Source organism: Aulonocara sp. 'chitande type north' Nkhata Bay, linkage group LG10, assembly GCF_057382095.1.
Source record: "Aulonocara sp. 'chitande type north' Nkhata Bay isolate Kocher_YH1m ecotype deep benthic linkage group LG10, A_spYH_male_GT1.1, whole genome shotgun sequence".
Classification (NCBI taxonomy): Eukaryota; Metazoa; Chordata; class Actinopteri; order Cichliformes; family Cichlidae; genus Aulonocara; species Aulonocara sp. 'chitande type north' Nkhata Bay.
In genome coordinates, this window is record NC_141353.1 from 22,538,621 (window position 1) to 22,564,228 (window position 25,608).

Consider the following 25,608-nt stretch of genomic DNA (forward strand, 5'->3'; position numbering starts at 1 on the left):
TCCACCTCTCACTTCCCTATGTCTTCCTCGTGGTGTTTTCAGACTACAGACACCAGTGGTATCACTCTTATCCGGTTGTTAAGTGATGATGTGACGAATCCTACTTCCGGGCCTAAAGTAGTCTGCGTTTAATATGGCTTTTGTGTTGTTAATAGGGCTGCTCGATTATGGCAAAAATGATAATCACGATTATTTTCACTGAAATTGAGATCACGATTATTTGACGATATTTATTTCGTCCGCCAGAGCTTATATATTTTTTTTTTACATGCTGTAGTGCCATTTGTGGGAGCATTTCAAGTTGCTATACATCAATACAACTGTTATAGCCCATATTTTTTTAAATGTGTATGTATTAAGTCCATAGTAACTACATTAATTGCAAAAAAGTGCAATAAACTACAAAAAAAAATTGAAAATCGTTTTTGTTTTGTTTTTTTACATATATTTCTACTTGGAGAAATTTAAGAGGTTTATCCCTCAAAACTTTAAATACAAAAAAGTTGCAAAAAATAGTTTACAACAACAGGAAATTTATTTTGAGTGTCTTCATAGTTTTATTTTTGGAGATACAGCAATTTTTATATACTGCAGGAAAAACAAAAAAACAATCCTATGATGCAAATTTGCAAAGAATGTGCATGTGCATCAAAATAAACTATTTCCAGCAGTGCAATTCGAGTTCTAAGGCCTACAAGTAAAAAAAACTCAATTTTCCGCAAAAATGACGTCACTTGCGATAGTTCGCGTTGACGTCTTTTTCAATGTGGGAAGTGTTATGAACAGTTGATCGGATCGGCAAAGCGTGTTTCTGGAATATTATGTTTTTGTTCCTGCAAGCGCTTTTTATGCAATTTTTGCAAAGCTATATGTGGAAGGAAACCGTGACCTAGGACAAGCTGATGGCATAAGATGTAACTCCTCTGGTTTCATATGGAAAAAAATTTATTGTGCTAGCTTAGCGGTTCAGGTTCTACAGGGATTTAAAAATAGTTATACAAAACGAGCATGCTGCTCTGACCGGCTTTAAAGGGTTAAGAATAACAATGTATTGAATAATGACTTTAAAAAAATTATATAAAATAGTGTGCAAATACTGATAACAGTGCAAATGTTTGCAATATAAGAAATAAATGAAAAATGTGAACTTTGCAGTGTTGCTCTGTGGTGCAGCTACGACACCATAGCAAAGTTTACACACTGTGTCTACTTGATCCACATCTGACTCCGCGAACCCATAATGTTTCCACACCACTGAAGTTTTTTTTCTTTACCTTTCTTTTCAACCAACGGCAGTCACTCTCCTCTCCAAATAACTTCTGCTTAGCTTTCCGAGCTTCCCTCGGGTCCTCTTAATTGTTGTGACGCGTGTTCGAAATGCAGAGCAGTGCGCTTGATTTGCCACACGGAGCAGCGCGAGAGTAAAGCATGAGGGAGGGGCTAATAATCGGCTCAGTCATTTTTAATGATCGTTGAAAGCCCAGATCGTAATCGTGATTAAAATTCGATTAATTGAGCAGCCCTAGTTGTTAACATGTTTAATGTTTTGTATTTTCTTCTATTTAATCTCAAAAAGCTCCTAAAACAGTCAGTGATCACTGTTGACCTCCCTCGGCTTTTATTACCGCTAATCATTTATTTAAGCTCAGTTTTTAAAACCTTAGGATGTAACTACAGCCCAGCCCATGCAGCAGTATATAAATGACTAACCTCGTATTGTGGATGGATTATCTCAGTTGTTCTCCTGGCTGAAGTTTGGTCCTTTTACAGCATCCTGCCATGCGATTACATTTGCTCCTGACCACCGAGAACACTCACGTTAACTGTTATCGAGTGGAAAAAAGTTAGCTTGTTTATATTATGCTAACATAGCTGTGTCGCTAGCGGTCACGTAGCACATCATTAAATACCAGCTAGCCAACTTCAGTAACCCTACAAACGTCACTGCTGTTTAGTTTTCTGTCTTCATTTATGCTGGAAGTGATAACAGAGCTGTACGTTTTAATTTGTTTCCAAAACCCCGCAGTCAGGACATGCTATATTGCATTTAGATAGAAGCTAGCGAGCTAACTTCCTGCTAACTTCTAACTCCGTTAAATGTCATAAATTCCGTTTTCATGGATGCCTGGATGTTAAACTCAATTGTCACACCTGGTAGAGCAGAACGCTGATCATTTTATTAAAGATGAAAGACTTTAGACAGTTTTTCAACTCTCAGTAATGCCATAGTGATCGTTTGATATATGGACCTGCAGCGGAGTTTAGGCCCAGACACGGCTAGTGATGTCAGACCTAATGACCGGATTGCATGATCACTGTAGGACACACAGGACTGTAAACTACAAGTGAGGAAGTAATTATTTGCTATTATTCTCTGGTAAAAATTTCTTAAGATAAGATAAGCAGAGCTCTGTGTAATAACAAAATTATTATAGTATGGGAGATATATAATAAAAATACTACTGCTACTACAGCTCATAGATTTATATACTGCTACTGAAAAATTAGGACAGTGACTTTTTACAAGAGATGTAGAGAATTCAATTTAGGTTTATTTATGTGGCACTAAATTGTAACAGCAGTCACCTTAAGGCACACTATATATCACCAGGTAAAGACCTAAAGTATTCTGGAGAAAACCCTTTAAGTCAAACTGTTGTCTATGAGCAAGCATTTTGTGATGTGGGAAGGAAAAACTCCCTTTTAAAAGGAAGAAACCACGCTCATCGATGGGAAGCCATCTGCTGTGACCGGTGTGTTACCTGTAGCCACCCAGCCTCTGCTCATGAAGCCAATCCTTGTTAAAGACACGCTGTTCTTTATTCAAAGCGCAACAACATGCTGCGCCTCTACCTGCATCCAAGACAAACAAGCGTTTGTCTGTTATCTGTGTTGCACAGCAAACGGGATGGTGGTTGTGTTGGTGGTGATAGTAGTGTAGTATGACACATACTGAAGTGCTAGTGACAAAACAGTCACATTGAGTATACTGAGAAGAAAATGGGATGACGCTGATGTGGGTGCCTTGCTAGAATAATTATAGTTTTGTAGTGATCAAATCAAAAAAAGCCTTTCTCTGCTCTGTTATGTTCTGGTGTAGCTTGTTCTGTTCCATAAATGCGCATTTTGTTACGCTCAGATCAGATACATGAGTACAGTAGTGTCATCCTATAGCAGCGAAATATTACAGTAAGACAGTAAATAGAAGTTTGAAGCCATTACATGCATGGAGGGAGTCGACTTCCCTCAGCTGAACCTTCTAAGGTTTACTGCAGAGTTCAGCCAGATTATGAATAATGGAGAAAGGTCAGGATAGATTTTTAATGGATTTGCACACCACATGGCCACAGCAGCTGCATCAACAGGGATTTTAGGGCGATCATTTCTGTCACCGAGGGTGGGCTAAATTCCTGCTTGAGTCATCACTCCAACAACAATTAACATCAGAGAGAGACTGAACATAAACATCAACGCTACACACTCGGTGCAAGGGTTAATCCCGCTAATCTGTTTTACGTATGTAATATGTCACGACCTAATTTTAAAAGTGTCATTTAGTAAATAATCCCCTAAATGACTATTTCAGACAAACGGTGGCACTAAATTGTAACAGCAGTCACCTTAAGGCACACTATATATCACCAGGTAAAGACCTAAAGTATTCTGGAGAAAACCCTTTAAGTCAAACTGTTGTCTATGAGCAAGCATTTTGTGATGTGGGAAGGAAAAACTCCCTTTTAAAAGGAAGAAACCACGCTCATCGATGGGAAGCCATCTGCTGTGACCGGTGTGTGGGATGAGGGGAAGGAGAAAAGAAAATAGAGAACATAGAGATGGAAACAAAACACTATGGGAGAGTTTCACTGTGATGCAAAGCATTGAAAGAGAAAGCAAGCAAGTACTTTAGGAAAGTAATCTCTAATAGAAGATAGAAATTTACATACAAAACAAGAATGGGCTAATGACTTGTGATTGACAGCTAGTTAGCTAATCAGCATGCAGTTTCATACCACAGATAATCCTTGATTTTGAAATCGGGTAGATGTAATTTTGATTCAGTGTTGCCCAAAATGTGGGTGTGAGACCATAAACCCAGCAGGAAAACGTTTACAGAGGACAAACCAGAAAGGCTCGATTAATGTTTAAGCCACTTCTGCACTGGCTTCATTTTTCCTTTCTCAGAAGCTACGTCCACATTTTATATTGTTGTACTCAACAATACAAATAAATATATACTCAACTCCATTTTCAGTACTAAGAGGGGCAAAAATTGCAAAAAAAAAAATGAAGGCAATATTTGCTTGCTCATAGGGGGTTTTGTGATTGTCGGGGTTTTTTCACCTTGATGTGACTGTTAATAAATAGAATTGATCATAATGCTGATTATCTTTCATGCCTAGCACCACGTTACCATTTGATTTATAGCCATAGCTACTAACCACTACCATAACCATATCAGGCTGTTAACGTGGCTTTTGAGTAATTTAAGCGTGTTTAATTTTCGTACCAGACGTGAACGACTCTACAACTTTGTGTCATGGCTGAACGGGTCGTCCTCAATGTTTTCTGCTTCTGTTGGGGTCCCGTCAGTGCGTAGGTAAAGCATGTAAATCACACCCAAAGATCTCAAATAAATTACTACAATTAAAACTGTTTGAGTTACTGTATGAAATCCCAAACTAAATCAAAATTAAAATTTCTTTGGGTGAACATTTTCCAAAGATGAAAAATCCCAGGACACATGGATACATTTTACTTTCACTGTGTTACACGTACACACAAACGCGTTCATGCACACACATCCGTGCGCATGCTGAACAAATGCAGGAACATAAAACGTACCCAGGAGACTGAGAGCTGGCGATACATTAGAGTAATGGACCTTGTCTTGCGAGGTAAACAGCTGTTTAGAGGTGCGCTGTGTGTTAGCAGGCAGGTCCCATCATTAATAATATCTCCTCTCCTGCAGCATCTTCATCTAGCAGAGTAGGAGCTGATTAGCAAACCTAATCGAGAATTTCAGTCTCCTCAGGGATTTACTACGGATTCATGATTAGCATTTAAGTGTTTTTGTGTGTTCATATTATTGAGGGTGCATTCAGATTTGTTATCATTACTGATTAGTGGCTCTCTTTCCGGTGGACTGTAGACTCACATTTTAGGGAAAACAGGTTTCTGGACTTTTATTCAGTTGTTTTTTACGTTGTGGGTTTGTTTGTTTTTTTTGGCCTCTTTCACCCTTTCTGTCCATTTTTATTTCTGTCATTTCTTTTTATTCTAACCCACCTGCTATTTGATTTGGACTCTATACTCTAAGAACCTTCTCCTCCGTGTAACATCTCTAACTAATACGCAGTGCATACAGGCAAAACCTTTGAAGTTCTGTCTCCATAGAGACCTCGCCTAATTGGGATGCATTATCATAATTAGCACTCATCTCCCGCTGAACATGCACTGTCACACTCGCTGCTGAGCTTGTGGATTCTGAGTGAGAAAAGTTTGATGCTCTCTAATGACACATCTTACAGCAAACAGACGAGGAGGTGAAAAATTAACAATGACATTGTCTATAGACACACATCCAAAAAGAATAACAGATTAGTCCTGAGAAAGGGCTTTATCATCGCTAAAGTTAGCTTGCTATAATCCTAAATGTCCCATTTAAATACCAGTGTGTAAAGACGCTGTGCTTGTCTCCATAAAAATGGGCTGTGGACACTGCTACGTTATCTTTTAGTGAGCAGAACATAAGTCTTCAAACACAGCATGAGAGCTGTTGGATCCTTTGAGATTACATCAGAAATCTTTGATTATTATGAGTGGAAATGACTAATATGCAAGTGTGTCCTGTGGTTTAACATGATTAAAAGATGAAAATTTCAAACTGTGATGACTACAATCTGCATAAAGCAGTTGTTACACATGTGATGTTCTTTTCATGGGCGAGGGGGGGGGGGTTAGGATTTTAAAAGACTGCTAGTCTGTGCTTGGCTTGTGTACTTTCCTTTCAGCACATAATCCGAGGGATGCAAAGCCTTCTTCATCGTGTTCCTGCAATCCGTTGCAACCGCCAACCTGGTTCAGTTAAAAAGAAAATTCAGCAACTCTTGCTGTGCTTTAATGCAGGAGGCCGCAGAGGACATTGCAAGTGCAAGATGTTTGCAGCTCATTCACCCCCGGATATGCACAGTCAGAAAGAGGGAGATTATATTTGTTCATACCAGACAGAATGCAGGTTTTAATCAGCGCCGTTTTTGCCATATATTTCTGTAAAACTTGAGTTTGGTGATCAAAGACTGCTGTCATGAATATACAGAATAAATAAAGTGACCTTTATTTAAAATTTGTAAGAAATTCACCTCACATGCAGAGAAAAACAGCAGGTTTTCTGCATGAATAATCACAACGCAGATGTTCTAGTCATTGTTTTTGAGAAAGAGCGAACAAGTGTAACTTGTTGACCTCCCTCAAGGAATCTGGGTGCTCTGGGTAGGGGGACTTGCTCCTCTGTGCAAACCTCAGCTGACCTCAATTCAGGGCAAAATCGTGCGTTTTCTCAGGTTGGCATTTTAATAGTTTGTGTTTTCGTCTGAGACATGATGCAACTCGACAGTGGAGTGTTTGGGCTCTGCTGCTGAAGCTGCGCTCGTCTCAACCGGATAACCAGTTCTCGAGAGCCCAAATCCGCCTACATGGTCTCCTTGACATCCCGCTGCCCTGTCTCAGATACTCCCCAAACAGAGCTGGCTTTGAGGCTTGCCTTTGTTGTATATACTAAAAACAAAGTGAATTTTTCACCCGAGTTTTTTTGGAGAGAAAAACAGCGTGCAGGATTAGAAGGCACAATTGCCAAAATCCAAGTAGAAGAAAATCCATGAAAGAAGAGCTGTTCTTCCTAAATACTGCACAACATGGCTCGACTGTAGTTGGAAAAAGAGTTTTAACAAAACCTTAAAAGTAGAGTGGAAGAAAGAAAGTGAGGATTTATCCATCCATCCTGTTCCACTTATCCTTATCAGGCTCACTTGGGGGCGGGGGATACTGTAGCCTGTCACACCTTCCATAGAGCAAGAGCCAGGGTACAGCCTGGATACATCGCTGGTCTATCGCAGGGCTAACACAGATTGTGTCTGTGGTGCTGATAGTATTACTTTATATATGATTAAAAACAGTATTTACCTTAAAGTTTAATAAAATGGCCTGAAGACTAGACGTCCGCTCCTATTTTTTCTTTTTCAATGATTTTAACCACATCACCTACCATCCTTGAAGTGACAAAGTATTCCGGTAATTTTCTGTCATCATTGTAATAATGGCCATGTCCACATTTATATCGCATACAGTGAAAGAGTATGTTTGAGTGGTGTATTTTGCATGAGGGTCCAACCTGTGATCTTTCAGTTATCAGTGATAGCTTCCAACCAAATGCCTTAAAAGGTATCCGTTCACACATTTCATTAGTTTCTGCCTTACTGAACTGCCTTAAGAGGATAAGAGAATATTTAATTTAAAATTATATGTAGCTAGCTGATCCATGGCTTAAAGCATTGTGCATGTGACATATAGGTGAGGGTTTTATTCTGGATTAGGCACATGTTCATCTCTGCTCTTATATCTTTAGGCTGGATTGGATCGTATGTTTCCAAAGACGGCTGAAATGTTAATATATGAAAAAATATAAAAATAAAAGATTAGCTTTGCTAAATTGTGTATTTTTACATTCTTAACGTACTTACTTATCAACGGAGCATGATCAATAAACAACAAAAATTCAGCCCTCATTGCAAAAATACCGTTTTTCTTTTCCACTTTGTTGCCACGAGTCAGTGTTAGAAGTCCAGTTCCAGTCGCACTTGTTCTGACCTTACTCATAAACAAAATGTTACTAAAGTTCCGATGATTCTGGATTTAATCTGAAAATTCTGTAAAGATTTGCATTGTGATTTTAGCTTTGTAATAAACTTTTAGTCACCGAGGTGATAAAACTTCAAGTCTAGAAGGATTTGGACAAAGACTACCTGTACTTAAATCCTATTAGTTGTGCCGCATGTGTGACAAGAACACCACATCAAATAGGAAGAGCAAGCCGAGTTTCAAAGAGGATTTTGATCTGGAAACTTTCATGGATATTTATATTTGACATTTAAGTCGTCTAATTGCTCTTTTTTTGCCTCGTCTGATTTCTTTCTAGTGATGTAGTTTCAGAATTTAACCCACGGGCTGCGTTACGATGGATAAAAAGCACTGCTCAAGTTTATAGTCAGACTTTTAAAGGGTCCTTCCCCACATCCTTTATTTTTGGATGTTGAGTCTGATTGACATACTGGCATTTGCCGCTGACCAGTGACCTTTAAGCTTTTTAAAAAAAATAATTTATTTTTGTAGGGGAGGCTTTCACTCTGCACTAACTCAGCCTGTCAACAACATAATTAATCTCATTAATCAACAAAATTTCCCTTGGGGCGTTTGAGATATTACAGCTAAGGTGAAACTTTTTAGCATTCGAACAGTCCTCATTCGATAGCGTGGCTGTTTTTAATGCTTGTAGCGCCACATGCCCGTGCGAGCGCAGATTCATTCAGCTCACTGCTGAACGGAAAATAATAGTTGAAAATTTAAGAGATTGAGCTTCCTTTGTGCTGCTCTTGAGAAGATGTCAGAGGGGTAATAGGAAGATGAATGAAAAGCAGTTATTCATGCTTTCTTCAGCACTGTATTGATCGATGCAACAACTGATATCCCATTGCGTTTGCTGCCCTCCCGCCTGCCTCTCTGTGTGTCTGTCTGTCCCTGCCACCTGCTACCAAAACAGGGAACAAGATTCTCCATCTGCCCCTGGATCTCTGTCATTCGCTGTCTGCCTTTTGCCTGCTGCTTTATTGCCTTTGTCATCTCTTTCTTTATTTCTCGCTTTGCTCCCTCTGTCACTTAGTTATCTGTTTTATCAGCGCCGTTTCTCTCTCCTGTCACACACCCACCTTTCTTTTCTCTCCTGCTTAGATGCGCACTTACATATTCTCCTCTGTTCCTCGAATGTGAGGAGGTGTCTGCTCCCCCCATATGGCCTGTCAACTTACAGCAGAGAGTGTGGGTGGTGTGTTGCATTTTAACCTAGCACGGCGTCGGGAAAAAAAAAAAAAAGGAGAGAAATCATATGTCAAATGGTGGGAAAACACACTGTGAAGAAGCACATCTATTTAGAAAACTCACTGCCTTTGAACTTGTGATGCACCGTGCAGCCATAAATAATAAAAGAGAAATGTATTTTGTGGAAAATATCTCACTCGCAATCAATTATTTTCTACAATCCAAAGGGAGTTTGAGAAAATAAGCATGTGGTGTGTGTGTGTGTGTGTGTGTGTGTTATGAAAGATGTGGTAAACAACAGGTAAACTGTAGATGTGTAATCTGCAGTCAGTGATGAGAAAGCCGGGGAGCAGAGGAACAATCCTAATGGATCTTTTATAATCTGCTTTGTTTTTTGTCTTTCTCTGAAATTCACAACTGTCGACAGCTGCCTGTTGTAGAGAAGAATAAAAGGCAGATAGGGAAGTACAAGATTATAGATATATAAATATAAATATCTTTAAGCCTGATTGAAAGAAAAATGACCTGCAGGCCATTTTGAGCAAAAATGCCAAACAGGTCAACAGATTGAGGAAACTATCTCAAGTGGATGGTCTTAAACTACATTCTAGTTTATTCTTTATAATAACGTTTTTACCCCTCTGCCATAAAGGCTGATGAGGTATTGTCGTCACCCAACTGGGATGACAGGTGGGCAGGCACCCAAGTTTGTGAACACAGTAACCCCAGAAGAACGAGGCGATGAGTTGAAATCTCAGTGACTTTGTCAAGGTCAGAGGTCAAATTTTCTGAAAATCACCTATAGGATTTTAAAATAACTATCACAGGCCGTCAGTATTTTTGAAATAGATTTACCAAGAAGATGATGCCGATAGCCTTCGCTGAGTAGTTCCATAGTTTCTGACTTCATTCGTTTGATTTGATTTTGAATGAACAAATTAAATCTTTATTTAAACATGTAAGTTGCAAATGCTAATAAACATGAAAAAAGTCATCTCAAACTGGGTGATGAGCATGACATGAGTTCAATGTACTCAAATGGCCTCCACAGTCACCAGATCTCAGTCTAATAGAGCAACTCTGTGGTGGAGATTTCAATTACGAAAGTCCGTCAGGTAAGTCTACAGCAACTTTTTTTTTTTTTTTTTTTTTGTTTGTTTTTCTCAACGTTGTTGTACTTACTTTACTCATGAGTTCTTATTAGTCTTTCATGTGAGCAAACAGTGTGGATCCACAGGAAGCCTGTGATGCTTGTCAAATCTATTTTTATTTATTTATTTTGCTTTGTGTGGTTTTAAATGCAGACAGTTTGAGGTCTTTTTCCCTCGGCCCCACCCCCACGGTGGATTAGGTGAAGTGATTAAAGCCCCAGCAGGCACGGTTACCTGTAGCCACCCAGCCTCTGCTCATGAAGCCAATCCTTGTTAAAGACACGCTGTTCTTTATTCAAAGCGCAACAACATGCTGCGCCTCTACCTGCATCCAAGACAAACAAGCGTTTGTCTGTTATCTGTGTTGCACAGCAAACGGGATGGTGGTTGTGTTGGTGGTGATAGTAGTGTAGTATGACACATACTGAAGTGCTAGTGACAAAACAGTCACATTGAGTATACTGAGAAGAAAATGGGATGACGCTGATGTGGGTGCCTTGCTAGAATAATTATAGTTTTGTAGTGATCAAATCAAAAAAAGCCTTTCTCTGCTCTGTTATGTTCTGGTGTAGCTTGTTCTGTTCCATAAATGCGCATTTTGTTACGCTCAGATCAGATACATGAGTACAGTAGTGTCATCCTATAGCAGCGAAATATTACAGTAAGACAGTAAATAGAAGTTTGAAGCCATTACATGCATGGATTTTTAATGGATTTGCACACCACATGGCCACAGCAGCTGCATCAACAGGGATTTTAGGGCGATCATTTCTGTCACCGAGGGTGGGCTAAATTCCTGCTTGAGTCATCACTCCAACAACAATTAACATCAGAGAGAGACTGAACATAAACATCAACGCTACACACTCGGTGCAAGGGTTAATCCCGCTAATCTGTTTTACGTATGTAATATGTCACGACCTAATTTTAAAAGTGTCATTTAGTAAATAATCCCCTAAATGACTATTTCAGACAAACGGTTCCAGCGCGTGGATGAAGACTCTTTAAATTCCCTCCATTTTTAGCAGCACACAGAAGTGCAGATCTCTTCAGACTCCAGCCTTCTTTTCATGCTTCAGAGTTTTTAAGTTTTAAAGCCCACATGCATGAGCAACTCACATTGCTTTCTTCATGATATGAGGAGCTTTACAGTAATCCTTCTTCTTAATAAGCCCGTTTCATGTGCATCGCTATTCAGGACTTCAAAAAAAGGGGGTGGGTCCTTCGTCAGTCACTCCACGTCTGCCGCTGCTCCCTAAATACGAGTTAGCTATGACTTTCAGCGCATTCTTTTCACGTTTAGCAGTGCGGGAGATGTAATTTACAAAAAGTGTCAGCAGCAACCGAGGCTGAGAGTCGTGTCCCCCGGTTGACACCAAGTAAACAGTCACTTAGCTTGCGTGTCACTGTCCACCCGCATAACGCTGATGGAGACTGATGATTACAACCGCGCGTAATTGCTCTGACATCTCGCTGTGACAGATTGTATACACAGCAGTAAATCGGGCTTTAACATTGGTCTAGAAATGAAAAGAGAAAATTAGATACGTTCATCCATTATGGAAGAGTCCATATTTCAGCTGACTCCCTGGGATAACTCTGACTTTTAATATTAACGTTTTTCTTTTTTTTTTAGGAGATACAGCTATGTTCATTCAGCTCACACTTACCTACAGCTATCCTTTGTACCCCATTTGCATAATTCTAATTAAATGTTCACTCAGAAGCACCCAATCAGGGTGTCAAGTAGAAAGTAGGAGGAAACAAATCCTTTTATATGTTAATCTACTTTACTACAACATTGTCTAGCCTGCCAGGGAAATGAATATTTCACACATCAAACTACACATTTGCATCAGCATGCAGAAATAAATGCATTACTTCCATCATTTTCGATTAGCTCTGCTTTGGGCTGATATTTGGGCATTTTTCACACTGCATAATGTTTTTGATTCCATACAAGTGCTTGTCCAGGCTGATAACATTTCATTGGCCCTTGTTATTGAAACTGACCCAAACATTATGCTTTGTTTCATTTCTTTTCTTTTAAATTATATTTCATTGAGATCAAGAATATGCAATTTATAATTCTCTTTTGTGCACCCTGTTATTTACAGTGAAAAATGAAGGGCACTTTTCTTTCTTCTGCTTTTGGCAGTGAGCAGCTGGAGAATTTCAGAAATTAAATGGTGGGCAAATTCACTAACTCAAGTGCGCTGACAATTAGCGCAGGTTTGGTGGCAGGAAGGGTTCTGATTGATTCACGTGGATGACTCACAGACAAGACGTCCAAAAACCAATCGATAGCATTTTTAACAACAGAGTGACTGCAGCATATCTCCATGGATAAAAACAAAACAAGCAAACAGAAAAAAACAATACTGTTCTACTTTAGAAAAATGGAAAATCTGGTGTAAAGAACATGAAAGCATGGATCCATCCTGCCCTGTTAAGCAATTCAGGCTGCTAGTGGTGATGTAATGGCATGGAGGAGGTTTTCTTGGCACACTTTGTACTAGCTAAGCATTGTTTAACCCTGGCTCTTTTTACAGGTGCTCTTTAACTAACTGTCATTCTTTTACTGTTTGTGCTACAGATTAAATTAAAATGGCTTCAGAAAGAAGAAAAGACGAGCTTTACAGGGATTTTTGATGTATCACAGTAGCATAAAGCATTCATTAGGTTCTGCCGTCTGAACACAGACGGAAAAATCAGCTCTGCCTAGATTTTACCATGTGCACTTCACATTACCGTAACTCCTCAACTATTCTGGGCTGAGGAAAACATTCAAATGGTTCCTAAAAGATTAGATTTTTAAAATAGTTTTACAGCCAAAATTACTTATACTAAGTGTAAGTCCTGGGTGATAGAGGGTGAAATGCCACAGCCTACCTGAGTGTTGTTTCTGACAATGTACAGTCCTTTATGACCACAGTGTACCCATCTTCTGATGTCTTAAACTAACTTAGAATAGTTTCTTGAACATAGCAATAGTTCACTGTAATCAAATGTTTTTCACAGTCACCAGAGGCCACCTTTTTGGTGAAATACACAATTTGTATAAGGGTTGTACAGCAACTGCGTGATGCCGTCAGGCCTGTTAGGAATGTTTCCAGCACCTTGTTCGATCTATGAAATAAGAATTCATAGATACGTATCTTTCAGGACCAATTTAATGCCATATCATTGTGGGCTAATTTGCTTCACATACAGCAGTCTAAAACAACATATACAATACATCATGCACAAACAGAACAAATCTAAATCTTCTACCCCCAACTGGGGGTGGATGGAGGAAGACAGGAAAAAGACAATGACTTCAGATGATGACAAAAATTGAAGGGGTCATTATCCCCAAATCAATTTTACCTGCTTTTCCTTTTATCTGTAACACTGTTTACCCATCTAAATTACCCTGTTGTGGGTTGACTGCCACGTAAAACAAGCATCCAGCTCACTAACATTATACTGTAGTTCTGCAGTGTGTGGTCACTAATATTTACATCCTGTCATGAACACAGCCTCTCGCCGTGGGTAGATATTCGCTTTTTGCTATGCACTGATACAACTGGTGGGTGTAGTTTGTTAGAAATAGTTCCCACATGAAATTGCTCTCAGCATGGATTGTGGGTTTATAAACCAAGTGCCAGTTTCATTACAACCAAGAGAGGGCAGACATTTCTACAGCAAGGTCTTCGAAGGTGGGTAATTCACACCAAAGCGATCTAGATGGATATGTAGCACGACAGGCCAGGGATGGTATGTGGAGGCTCGCTGTCACACCTGTCACAGCTTACTGGGATGCTTGAACAGAAAAGAGCTTTGATTCAAACTGAGTTTTTGAAAGAAAAAAAAAAGAGACCTTTTAGTGACAAAGGTGTTGGTGCAAAATATGCATGTACTGTATCAGAGAAACACACATATATACCTGAACAAAGGTAAACAGAACAGTGATTTACCTCGCTCACTTAATGTCTTATCTTTGCAGCATTGTCACCGTGGAAACAAGGTACTTTTTAATAGTGTCACCACTTGAGTCATTCATCACACATTTCAACAGGAACACCTTGCCTTGAGGAGCTTTTGACCTCAGTCAACAACATCTTACCATTTGTCATGACTACACACACACATGTAGACACGCACTGGTGCACACGCTCAATCTTTCTCGCTGTCTAACCCTAAACCTGCCTCACGAAAACTACAATCGTCCATTATTGCTCTGACCAGTGTTTGTCCTCCCTGCAGGTGACGATTCTGATCATCCTGGCCTTGGCCTTCCTTGCCTGCATTGTGTTCCTGGTGGTTTATAAAGCCTTCACCTACGACCACGCCTGCCCAGATGGATTCATTTATAAGGTAATACCCATAAACGGCCAGTGTTTCATTTTATTGCTCAGCAGCACATTTATTAGGAGAGGTGTTTAACACAGTAGCTGGTTTGTGCTGGAATGTGGGTTGTAGATTAGCCTCTTCAGTGCTGAGCAAGCCTGCAGCACACGATAACTTATTATTATTGAGCCATTTCTTAGCATTTTTTTTTTATTAATATGTCTATCTTAATTTTTGCACCTTCATGCCTTTTGTGAATACTTGGACTACCTTCTTCCTTTTCTCCAAAACAACATATTTGAGGGTTATCAGTATTCTACAGTAGATATTTTCCTGTCTTGGAGATTTCCAGGTAATATATCAAGTGGAAACACATCTGTCACATCTTAAATAGGATCATGTCAAGAAGAGATGAATAATCTCAATAGCACTGTGGTTTTTCACTACTTCTATAGCACTTGTCTGAATTAATCTGGTTGGTCTCAAAAGGAGACACAGAGTCAAGTAAAAGCCCCACATAATATAATGTCATTTGGTTTATCATGCCTATCGAGGTGCACTTCTTCAAACTGCCCATTCATTCCTCTGTGAATATTGTAATATTTTGGATAACCTAATATCAGGTTTTAGCCTACTACAGGTAAATGAGTCCTTGTATAAAAAAAAAACCCCAAAACAATCCCTGTATCATATTATCTAAATACTTTTGAGTTTCTGAACTAATTTCTAAATAGTTAATGCAATATGTTTGTTAAACCCCTTGAATTTAGGCTTTGAACTGGAAGTCATGCTCACAGGATGTCAAGTGGGATGTACAAAATGATCTGATGTTTAATCAATCAATAAAGAGCGAGATTTTAACCATAATTCGATTAAATTTGTATTATATTGACATCTTTTTGCTGCAGTGCATTGTCATAAGAATACACTGATCAAAATATGCAGCACGTGCTCAGTCAGAGGTACCTGAAAACTCTACCTAAGTAAAATATAGAAGTATTTGTACTTCGGTACTTCCCACCTCTGTGTTCAGTTAATTAGTAAGGCACATCAGCATACCTCCAAAACTCTTCCATTGTTTAGACATTCACTCCTATTAATTATGCATGCACTAAGAAAAAAAAATACTTGCAGTGTTCAAAGCATGGTCTTCAAGTCTTAAGCATACAGAAAATTAAACCTTTTAGTAATAAAGAACAGCATGGGAGCCACTTGACAGTAAGAACAGGCCTATAATCTATGTCCTTCTTAAGATTTGGGTCCAAAGTGTCTCCCATCACCTCACATACAGTCGCTTAATTTTCTTTTAGTCCACAAAGACGCATCCAGATGTAAATAGTAGGTAACACACAAATGATGAAGCTCTGCTGTGTTTTCTTCAGTAGCAGATGTCTTGCTCTAAGTGAAATTCTCACAAGGTTTCCAAAGCCTTTTTGTTTAGCCACGTTCTTTGTTTGGATCCTGGTGTGTACTGCTTAAAAGCTTGTCTCCTATGGATGGTGCATTACTGAGTGTAGTCATGGGTGGATTGGGAAAGATTTAAGTAAGTGACGTTTGTTTATGTAGCACTTTTCAAGAATAAATGTTGCAAAGTGTGTGGCAATATAAACAACAATTAAAATGCTATGAATGGATAAAAGTAGATAGAAGCAATCCTGCATAGGTGGGTCATAAGCTTCTTTTTAAAGGTGTAGACAGTGTCCACAGAGCTGAAGTCGAATTAAATCGAGTTCTACAACTTGGGAGCCACAAACCAAAAAGCGCCGTCTGAGTTTGTCCTTGACCTAGATCGAGGTACCACCAAATGCACTGATTAGCTGACCTCAGAGGCTTATTAGTTACGCGTGGATGGAGAAGTTCACTAGGGGAAGCGTCTGACCATGAAGCGCTCTGAAAGTGATTACCAAAGTCTCACACTGAGCCCCAAACTTTACAGGGAGTCAGTGTAAAGACCACAGAATTACTGTCACACGGGACCTTTACAGGACCTGGTGAGAAGCCTCACAGTAGATGGTTTGCTCAGGCAAAGGAGTAATGATATATTTAACCTCAGACCACCCAGGGTTATCAGATAGGGTTCAATTAAATGATTTGCTTAATCGAACTGAGACGTGAGTATTTTTAGTTGCACATTGCTTTCTAAACACATCCTAGCTATTGCAGCCTCGGTTTATGCTCATAGGTACAAAATCTGGATGTTATTTCTTGAACCTGCTTTTCCAAATCTCTCATCAGCACAAAATCTTCTTAAACACTCAGCTATCCATGAGGTATATTGATTTTAAGCCCCCATTAAAAGAAACTGTGAGCCCTCAGCAAAGATTTTCTGGTTTATTGATGTGTGAAAGCTTTTTTTTTAATGTGCAAAGATAGCCAAGTGGAGAAAGTTGATGTGCTTGTTTGAGGAGTGAGAACATAAAAATGTGTGATGATGTTAATGCATCACACATTAACACTGTAAAACATTTTGGATTTAGCAATGGTAAGCTATGGATCCAGGTCTTTAAGGAAGAGATTTTAGTTATTTTTGTGATGATTGTGTGGTTTATGTCGTCTTTGTGTGTTACTGTTGTTTAAATCAATATATGTGCTGTTCTTTAACACCAAAATGTTCAATACTCTGCGGTGTCACATGTGTGGTTCTCATTTATCATTTTTTCCTCTTTGTTTGGTCGTTGCTGTTGTTTTTGAGCATCTGTGTAACTGAAAGATATCTCAGCGTGTGCAAAATCAATAGGCTCATAGGATCAAATTGTTTTGGAGGTGGAGCAGCTGTTGTTTGATTATATGCTCGCGTGCTCATGCCTCTCCTGTACATACATCCCCTTCAGCTCATTCGTGCTACATCCTGAAGAAGGCATGAGCTGTGAAGAATATTTTAAGGTCCAGCTACGACATGTCACCATAATGAGATTTTCTTTCCATTCCTTTTTTTGTTTTTCTGTTGTTCCTCCCCTGACAGCAGGAGAAACTGGAGCATCCAAGTATTTTTCTAAAATTTCACAATAAATTTCTCTGTCATTGGCCATTCGTGTTGGCAAATATTTGCTCTGCCATATAAACTGCAGAATCCTGTCCGCTCTTCTCTAACGTCCCACCTATCTAAATCAGGAAATAGAGGTGAGCGCAGTCTCCCCTGGGTGAAGAAAAAAAACTTCTGCCCTACTTTTATTCATTTCTGAGTTCATGTTAACCGAAGAGGCTGATGAGGCTTATCTGACAGGCAATAATCCATCAATGGCGTCAATGATTTTGTTATGACCGGTGTAATTTTCTGCTTTTATTCTTTGACACAGAAGCCAAAAAGACACTTAATTTAGTCCTCTATCATATGTTAATAGCTTGGTTGACAATTAGATGAAAATTAGAAAAATCAGACATGCTGAATATTTTATGGTAATTACCACATTATGACTGACTCCTGATCATTACGGCTGAGGTCGTAAAAGAAAATGTTTCACACTGATGTCCTTATGCAACAGTCTGTTTTAGGTTTTACAGTGTATGGATACAGACAGCCTCTTTTCTGCTGATTTCTACTGCCCTCTACTTATAAGTTTTACTCTACCTTGTAAGAGGTCACCTTGCAAGTCTGTGTCTCTAGACAGATGTAGTCTTTAAGGTGGAATAAATCTAGTTTGAGGCCCACAACCTCTGCAGGGGCTCTGACTGCAGTCTGCTGAGGTATTATTAGCAGTGTCACATCCACATTCACAAGGTGGAAAGGTGTCAATAGAAAGACACGCCTGCTCACACAGTGTGCCACACACAGCACAACTATGTGAGGCTTTAAATGGGTACACACTGGAGCACACTGACCTATAAATCTTATGCAGAGCTTTAGGCGTCTTCTTGTGTCTTCTGACTTTACCTCCTTATTACAACTAATATTAGAATCAGAAATAGAAGCCTTTTATTGACATTTTACAATGTATAATGAAAGCTGTAGCTGGTCGGCTACACCATCAGATAACAGAGCAAACATACAGTTATTTACATAGAAAATGTAAAAAGGTAACTGCTTAATAAATAAGGTATTTCAATGAGGTAATGTGGTAACTAAAAAATCATTAATGTGACAGAGTACACACAATTTCACTGTGACTTACCTAATAAGAGACAATATTACTGTGTGTGTTCAGTGTTCTAACAAAAAGTATTAGAAAACATGAGATAATTACCTTGTTCTTATTATATATTACAGTGGGTTTCTCATCCTTTCATAAGACCCTGATTGTATTATGTCAAATGCCACCAGAAGATTTATGTTGTGGCAATATTATTAATCTTTTTTTCTGTCTCTTCTGCACAAACTTAGTACAAATAGAGAAGAGTATACTTAAAATTTGTGGGGAGAAAGTTGTGTATATTGTCTAAGGGGCTTGGAAAGAAAAGTGTCTGGATTTCTTTAAGTTGCTTGAAGACATTAAACATCTCATCCAAGAAGCTTCTTCAGTTCTAAGAGCAACTGGTGAAGAGTCCCAGATTTTAAACCCTATGGGATTGTCCCCAAGAGTGTCAAGCCAAGGTGTGAAAACGGGTGTAGGTCACAATCAGCCAAATTTTCGGCTGAACTCATTGAGCCCCACCCTATCGTGTGATTTCCTGAGGTCAATTGGCCCAGGGTGTGAGTGGGCGTTAAGGCGTCTGGAAAGGGATCTCAAAACTGGATTTTAGATGGCAGACAGTTGGTGTTGTAAACCACCGCCTCTGTTCAAGGAGGGTCGTTCACAGTGGACATAGATGGCTGCTTTCACTCCTCTTTCAAACCACCTGTCTTCTCTGTCCCATACCCATTTTCACACCTTGGTTAGTGTGATTAGGTAGAGGATCAATAGGAGGTCCATGACCCACTTGGGGACCCTCCCATAGGGCTTAAAATCTGGGACTCTCCACCAATTTCCCTTAGAACTGAAAAAGCTTCTCAGATGAGAGGTGAAACGGCTTCAAGTAACTTAAAGAAGTCCAGATGCTTTTCTTTCCAAGCTTCTGGGACAAAAGATACACACTCTGAGAGAAAACCAGAGTTAAACAACTAGCTATAAGCTTTAAGAGGAAAGAGGAAAGCTTTAAGTCTTGTCTTAAAAGCAGAGCTGTCTCCCAGACCCAAACTGGGAGTCGGGTCCACTTTTAGATTGGGAGGCAGAGCTGTCAGCTCGTTTAGAATGTGCTATTAGGATAAAATGGGACTATGAGGTCTTTACTGGACCTGGTTATTTAAAACCTTTGCTTGTGAGCAGAAGGATTTAACGCTAATATGCTAGAAGCTAATATGGGACATCTCTGTTTCTAGTCTCTGTCAGAACTGGAGCACAAGTGATTATAGTACAGTAGCAGCACCGTACCTGTTTTTCCTTGATGTAGTGTTATCTTTGAATATTTCTGATGTGGCCAATGCTAAGTATACAATCAGTGTAAAAACTTAATAAATGTGGTATAAACACATTTTGCCTGGATTGTAATTGAAGTTGGGATTTTAATGTTTTCCTTCAGGTTTCATTGCTTTAACTCTGTAAATGATTCAGTAGAGTTTTTAATTAGCATGTTACTCTCCTGCTAAATCACACCAACCTCACTGTTGTTCCCCCTACAGCACAAGCGGTGTATCCCAGCCTCTCTTGAGGCCTACTACGCTGCCCAGGATGCCAACTCCAGGGGCCGTTTCTATACAGTGATCAGCCACTACAGCATGGCCAAGCAGACCACCTCGCACTCTGTCTCCCCCTGGCTGCCTGGAGGGTCAGGAGGGCGCGACGCCAAACCCCCGAGTGGCGGTGAGGGCCACTGAGTTAGCTGAATGGTTAAAGGATGTAAAGACACACATGCAGACATGAAGACGTACATGCAGACACAGGCCGACAACATGTCAGTGAATATTTAGACTTGTAGACAAAAGAGACAGATTCACACAAGAGTACATATATAGAGTGAAATCGTGCATGCAGACATTAAACCCCACAAGCACATTTGTATTCAGATTAACTTGTCTGCTCTTTTATGTGCTCATTCTTATCGAGGGGCATCCGATCTCTTACTCTGTTGAGGTTATCATCATCTGCTGACGTACACCCACATCCACCTGCAGTCTGCTCTCTTGTTATCTTGTTTACTCCCTTCCTCAAAATGATTATTCATTGACTATCATGATTATTTATTTTTTACTGTAATCTATGGATGTTTTGTATGTGATTACCAGGTAACTCTTTGTACGAAGGCACGAGTTGACGCTGAGATTCACGCTTCTTTGTGCGAGTCTCTGAAGTTTGAAGTCATATTTTCCCCAGTGTGTATACTGTAGTTACTGTATAGTCATTCTCAGCCCCTCTTCTTTCTAGCTTTTTTTGTGCAGACTAGGCAACCTCAGGCATACCTGTCAAAAACTACACAGGCGTATCACCCAAAATGTGTCAAAGCTTCAGCTGGTCTGTCTGAGGCCAAGGCCCGCGTCAGTTCTGACTTGACCGAACGACTTTCCCCCCCCTTCATTGCTGTTTAATCGCTCATACACAAGAAGAAGAACATTTTAAATGTGATGTGCCATACATTTTAAATCCTGAGATCCTGCAGTGAGCTAAGCTGTACATAAAGATGTGCATTCAGGCTAGGTTGTGTGTATGCATTGTAGTAGCTTTAGGGAGTTTTTCTTCTTCTCCTTTTTTTAAAAATTAGTACAATTCCTTTATGTGAACTACATATTGCTTCAGTTGCCAGTCTTGTAGCTTCATTAAACACAATGTTGCAGATGGGAAACAAGATATTGTGCATACAACTGTCTCTTGCCAAAACTCTTTATTTGCCACTGTGTATTGTTCTGTTTATGGATGGGCTTCAGCTGCAGCCGAGTTCTCCTCCTGCACTCTTATTATTATTAATTTTTTTTCAATTTGGTAATGTTGGATCTGTTGTCAAGAGCGCTTTAATGAGATGTTGTGATGTTGTTAGTTGATATGTAGCGATACCTGGTGTAATTTATCCGTGTGCATCCTTGTCCCTCTTCTCTTGGTTCGAATTCAAAATAAAACAAGCTGTGACCTGTGCCGAGTGTGTCTGTCAGTCCCGCTCACCGCCGCGTCTCTTTAGCGCTCACACGGCGTCTAATGTGGGCCCGAGGCAGAGCATCGTGAAAGAGAGCGACGGCTTTTTTGCACCATGTTATGTTATTGAGATGTACATACTCGGATTCAAACCACGTTGTTAAAGTTTCCAGAGCTGTGGGGCAAATTTGTCTGCTATAATAATGAGCACCTGTGATTGACAGTAAAATAAAATTATTAGGAAAAAAATACCTGTATGAATAATAACTACTGGATATATTACATGTCTCTATAGTCTTGTAAATGGCAGATAAGGCATTTCAGTGACATGAATAGCTGACTGTCCTAATCGGAAATGTGTATTCTAATGAATCTGTCAGCTGTTTATCACTTGTGCAGAGTGAAAATGGTCCTGAATTCAACAGCTTTTTGAGAGCAAAGAAAGCACCATAAGACGAAAAGACAGCTATGTAGGATTTAAAGCAGAATAAACAAAGAAATAATACATTTGGTGTTTAAAATATCCATGAAGTTTCAATACTTCAAATAGCACTGGGTTCATTTGATGATGCAAATCATGCAGGGGCCATGGTTCATTATGTAAGAGGAGAAACTTGCCATTGGACCATGTTGATGCCCAGGGAGAAAAAGGGTGGTTTGTGAAGGGAAGTGGAATAAATGTAATTTATTTAGAGGAAATAAACAAGTGCCGACTGTCACTTAAATTAATTTCTCATTTTTGTTAATAGTAAATACAGAGTTGTGGGGTGCGGGGATGTGAACTTTCTTTGCAAGGAAGGCATGCGAGTAAAAGTTTGAGAAAACTCCATTAGCATAACAGGAATTAATTACTGTTGTTGATAGTGCTGTGGGATACCAAGTAAATACAGGACCAATATTGCCTATACTGATACTTTTAACCTATAAAGGCAGCTTATGCAGGGGGAAGCAAATCAACAGGGACTATAAGCAGAATACAAACAATTGGCAATCAGTCCTCTATTGCAAAGAGATGTGTCAGAGGAGTGGCGCTCTTGGGGGCAGTTTGTTTTTAAATTAGACAGCGATTATTTGCAAATCATTCTGAGAGTGATTGCTGTCAGTGTTAGTTGTTTTGTGGCGACAGGTTTCCTGTCACCAGCTGACCTGTGAAATCGATAGTGGTCGCCCAGAGGTTGAGGGTGTTGCACGCTTAACCTCTGGGTGACCAGTTGAATGGCAGAGCTGCTTGCAGTCAGTCGCTGAATCCCAAAATATTCAATGCAGTCACCTAGCAACCACAGATTTTCCTTAGTTATAGGGAGGTTACTTTTATTCTAAATCATGAGTCAACCATTTTATACCATCATTAATAATGCAAAGTGTTTCCTCTTGATTTTTGAAGACCAAGATTAAAATTGGACATTTTCCCATTTAGAGCGAAAAATGAAGCTCTTTACAACGCAGGTCACAGGTCCTTCTTTGTCCTGTGTTCACACTACATAACTTATAATGCAAAGAGTACACAGACATACTGCCAAACACAACACTGCTTGTTGATCTAAAGAAACTGATAATTCAACCTTTCTTAATCCTCCTGTTAAACTGAAAACATATCTGTGTATTTAAAGAATTGCCCAGTGTGCATGTGCGTGCTGCCGGTCAAAATAACAGATTAACACGACTCCTCACGGTCCAACACGCAGCGTTTTTTGTTTTGCATCTTTTTCGAAGTCAATAAATAAAAGAACAGCCACCCGTTTCCAGATGAAAACAAATGGAACTTAATTAAATGGTTTGCAGGTATCACTGTCGCTCACACAGAAAGAAAGAGGGAGGTAACAGAATCATGAAATAATCCAACACAAAACAGAACAAAACAAACAGAACAATAGGATGAAGAACGAACAACCAGGAAACGAAAAGAAACTGATAAAAGGGAGGGAAATCAGCAACACAGCAGTACTGACTCAGACATACGCATGGACAGATGTTCTTTTATGCCGTGCTTACACAACCCTGACATGTTATAAATTGAAGGGTTAAGTGAAGAGGAGCAGCTGATGACCTAACGTGTCCAAGAGACAGTAAGTGGCAATCTGTTTCCTTCACAGATCAACAAGGGTCAGGGACTAGACCAAGGTACGCCTCTGAATGACTAAGCAAGTCGGAAAAGAAGAAGTAACTGACAAGGGTAAACACAAAGAGAAAATACAGAAAGCCTAAGGGGCTGATGATCTTTTGTCACAAGAACATTTGAAGAACTGTAAACCTTGCTGACATGAGCTCAGATACGTTTGCTGCCTATCAAACTTTCCTAGATCATTAATTTCAAGCCTTGTGGTCCTGATTATTTTAAAATGAGCAGCTGGCATCGAGATATGGGAATAAACGGTTCTTAATAATATCTCTTGCTTTTCTATTGTAACTGCAAATATCTACAATTCATCTTCCCGTGGTACAGGATGTTGGTGTTACAAAGAAATGATAGATGAGACAGGTCATATTTTTTGCGAAGGGAGAAATTGTCTGTTATAACTGATGCTGATAAAAATCAAGCTTCGCTCTGATCGTTCATAAGAAACAGGATCCAAATGAAACACGCCCAACATACAGAGGTTTAAAATCCACAACCTTCTTATAGAAGGAGGGGGTAAAAAAAGAGACAGGAGGTCATAAATGAGTAACTTACAAACTGCAATGCATGGGAAATAAAACTGACATCTGCACCGCAGACTCAAATTTGATCATCTTGTTGTCCTTCAGCACAGAGAAGAGAGACACTGAACTTCACTGAATACAGTGGATCTGTATCCACTACAGATCAGCTCAACTACTGTCATTGGATACATTATAGTAAAAAAATAGACTCTTTTTCTCACATTTAAAACAGCTGGAAGTATGCAGAGAGCTTCTGGCTGATAATATTGGGTTGAAAAATCAAAGGATGTAGTTACATGTATTTCCCAGCCATAAAAAAGAAATCAAACTGACATATTTTGTTGGATCACTTTTTTGATTTGATGATGGCATACATTCTGCATGGCACCATTTCGATGAGCTTATGCAATTTTTTATTTATTTCTATCCAGAGTTGCATTACTTTTCTGTCAGAACACTGATTTGTTGAAGAGGTCTAGTGCGCTCATTGATGTATTCCCCTTTGCTGGACAAAACTAAACAGAATGGCAGGCTATGTATGAAGCAGCTAACCAGATAACTGAGCTCAAATTTGCTCTTAAGCCCTACTGCCACTGCTGTCTTTGCCAGGGGTTTAAGACAAAACATATTTAAAGAGCATCAACAAACAAATGGGGGTCTCAGGTGTCTGCTGGACTTCTAGAAATCAAGCCGCAAGTCTATCCCCTCTTGCAAAACTAAGAAACCTCAGTGCCTGTGCTGAATAACTGTTTGTAAAGCACTGCCCAGACTCGTTATATATTCGAATAGCTGCTGCTTGCCTTTTCACATTACACATTACAGCCTCTGGAACAGGCAGAACAAAGACGCACACATATTTTTGAAATTATTATTAACACACGTAAGTTGTACTTGCAGAATTTATTCCAAACTGTCTCATTTTAAAAATCTCTAACAAAAACGTTCATTGTTGTTTTTAAATGTTGTTCAAAGCTACCGACGATCAAAAAGTCGCACACACATCCGGCCATCTGTGTAATTTTCCCCACACCTCCATCTCTCCCATCAGCCGCCTCCCCTGCTGTCACAGAAAGGCTGCCTCTCAGTAGTTGTCCCTTAGAAGTGGAGGAGGAAAACAGAAGGAAGGGAATGAGAAAAATAGTAGAGGAGGGGGAACAGAACCACGGGGAATTGCAAGAGGAGGAGAAAAGTCAGGTAAATGGTGGGGGAGTAGCAGCGCGGAGTTTCATCAAAGCTGCACTCTGGCAGATGTTGACAGCTTTCTATTCAGCCTTTAAGGTTGATCTGTCGCTTACTGCATCTTTAGGGAGAAGCAGGATGTGTTTTTACAGAAAGTAAGTTAGATACTTTTTTTGCGTCTCTGT

At 39.6% G+C, this 25,608-nt stretch overlaps 1 protein-coding gene across 1 annotated transcript in view; it reads left to right on the top strand.

Moving 5' to 3' along the window:
* Positions 1-21,606, top strand: part of nsg2 (neuronal vesicle trafficking associated 2) — a 59,320-nt gene extending 37,714 nt beyond the window's left edge. Inside the window, exons 4-5 of the mRNA XM_086309162.1 lie at positions 14,487-14,597; positions 20,164-21,606. Coding sequence (XP_086165288.1) covers positions 14,487-14,597; positions 20,164-20,358 — 306 coding nt within the window. The 3' untranslated portion in view covers positions 20,359-21,606. The remainder of the gene's footprint in view (positions 1-14,486; positions 14,598-20,163) is intronic.
* The last annotated feature ends 4,002 nt before the right edge of the window (positions 21,607-25,608 follow it).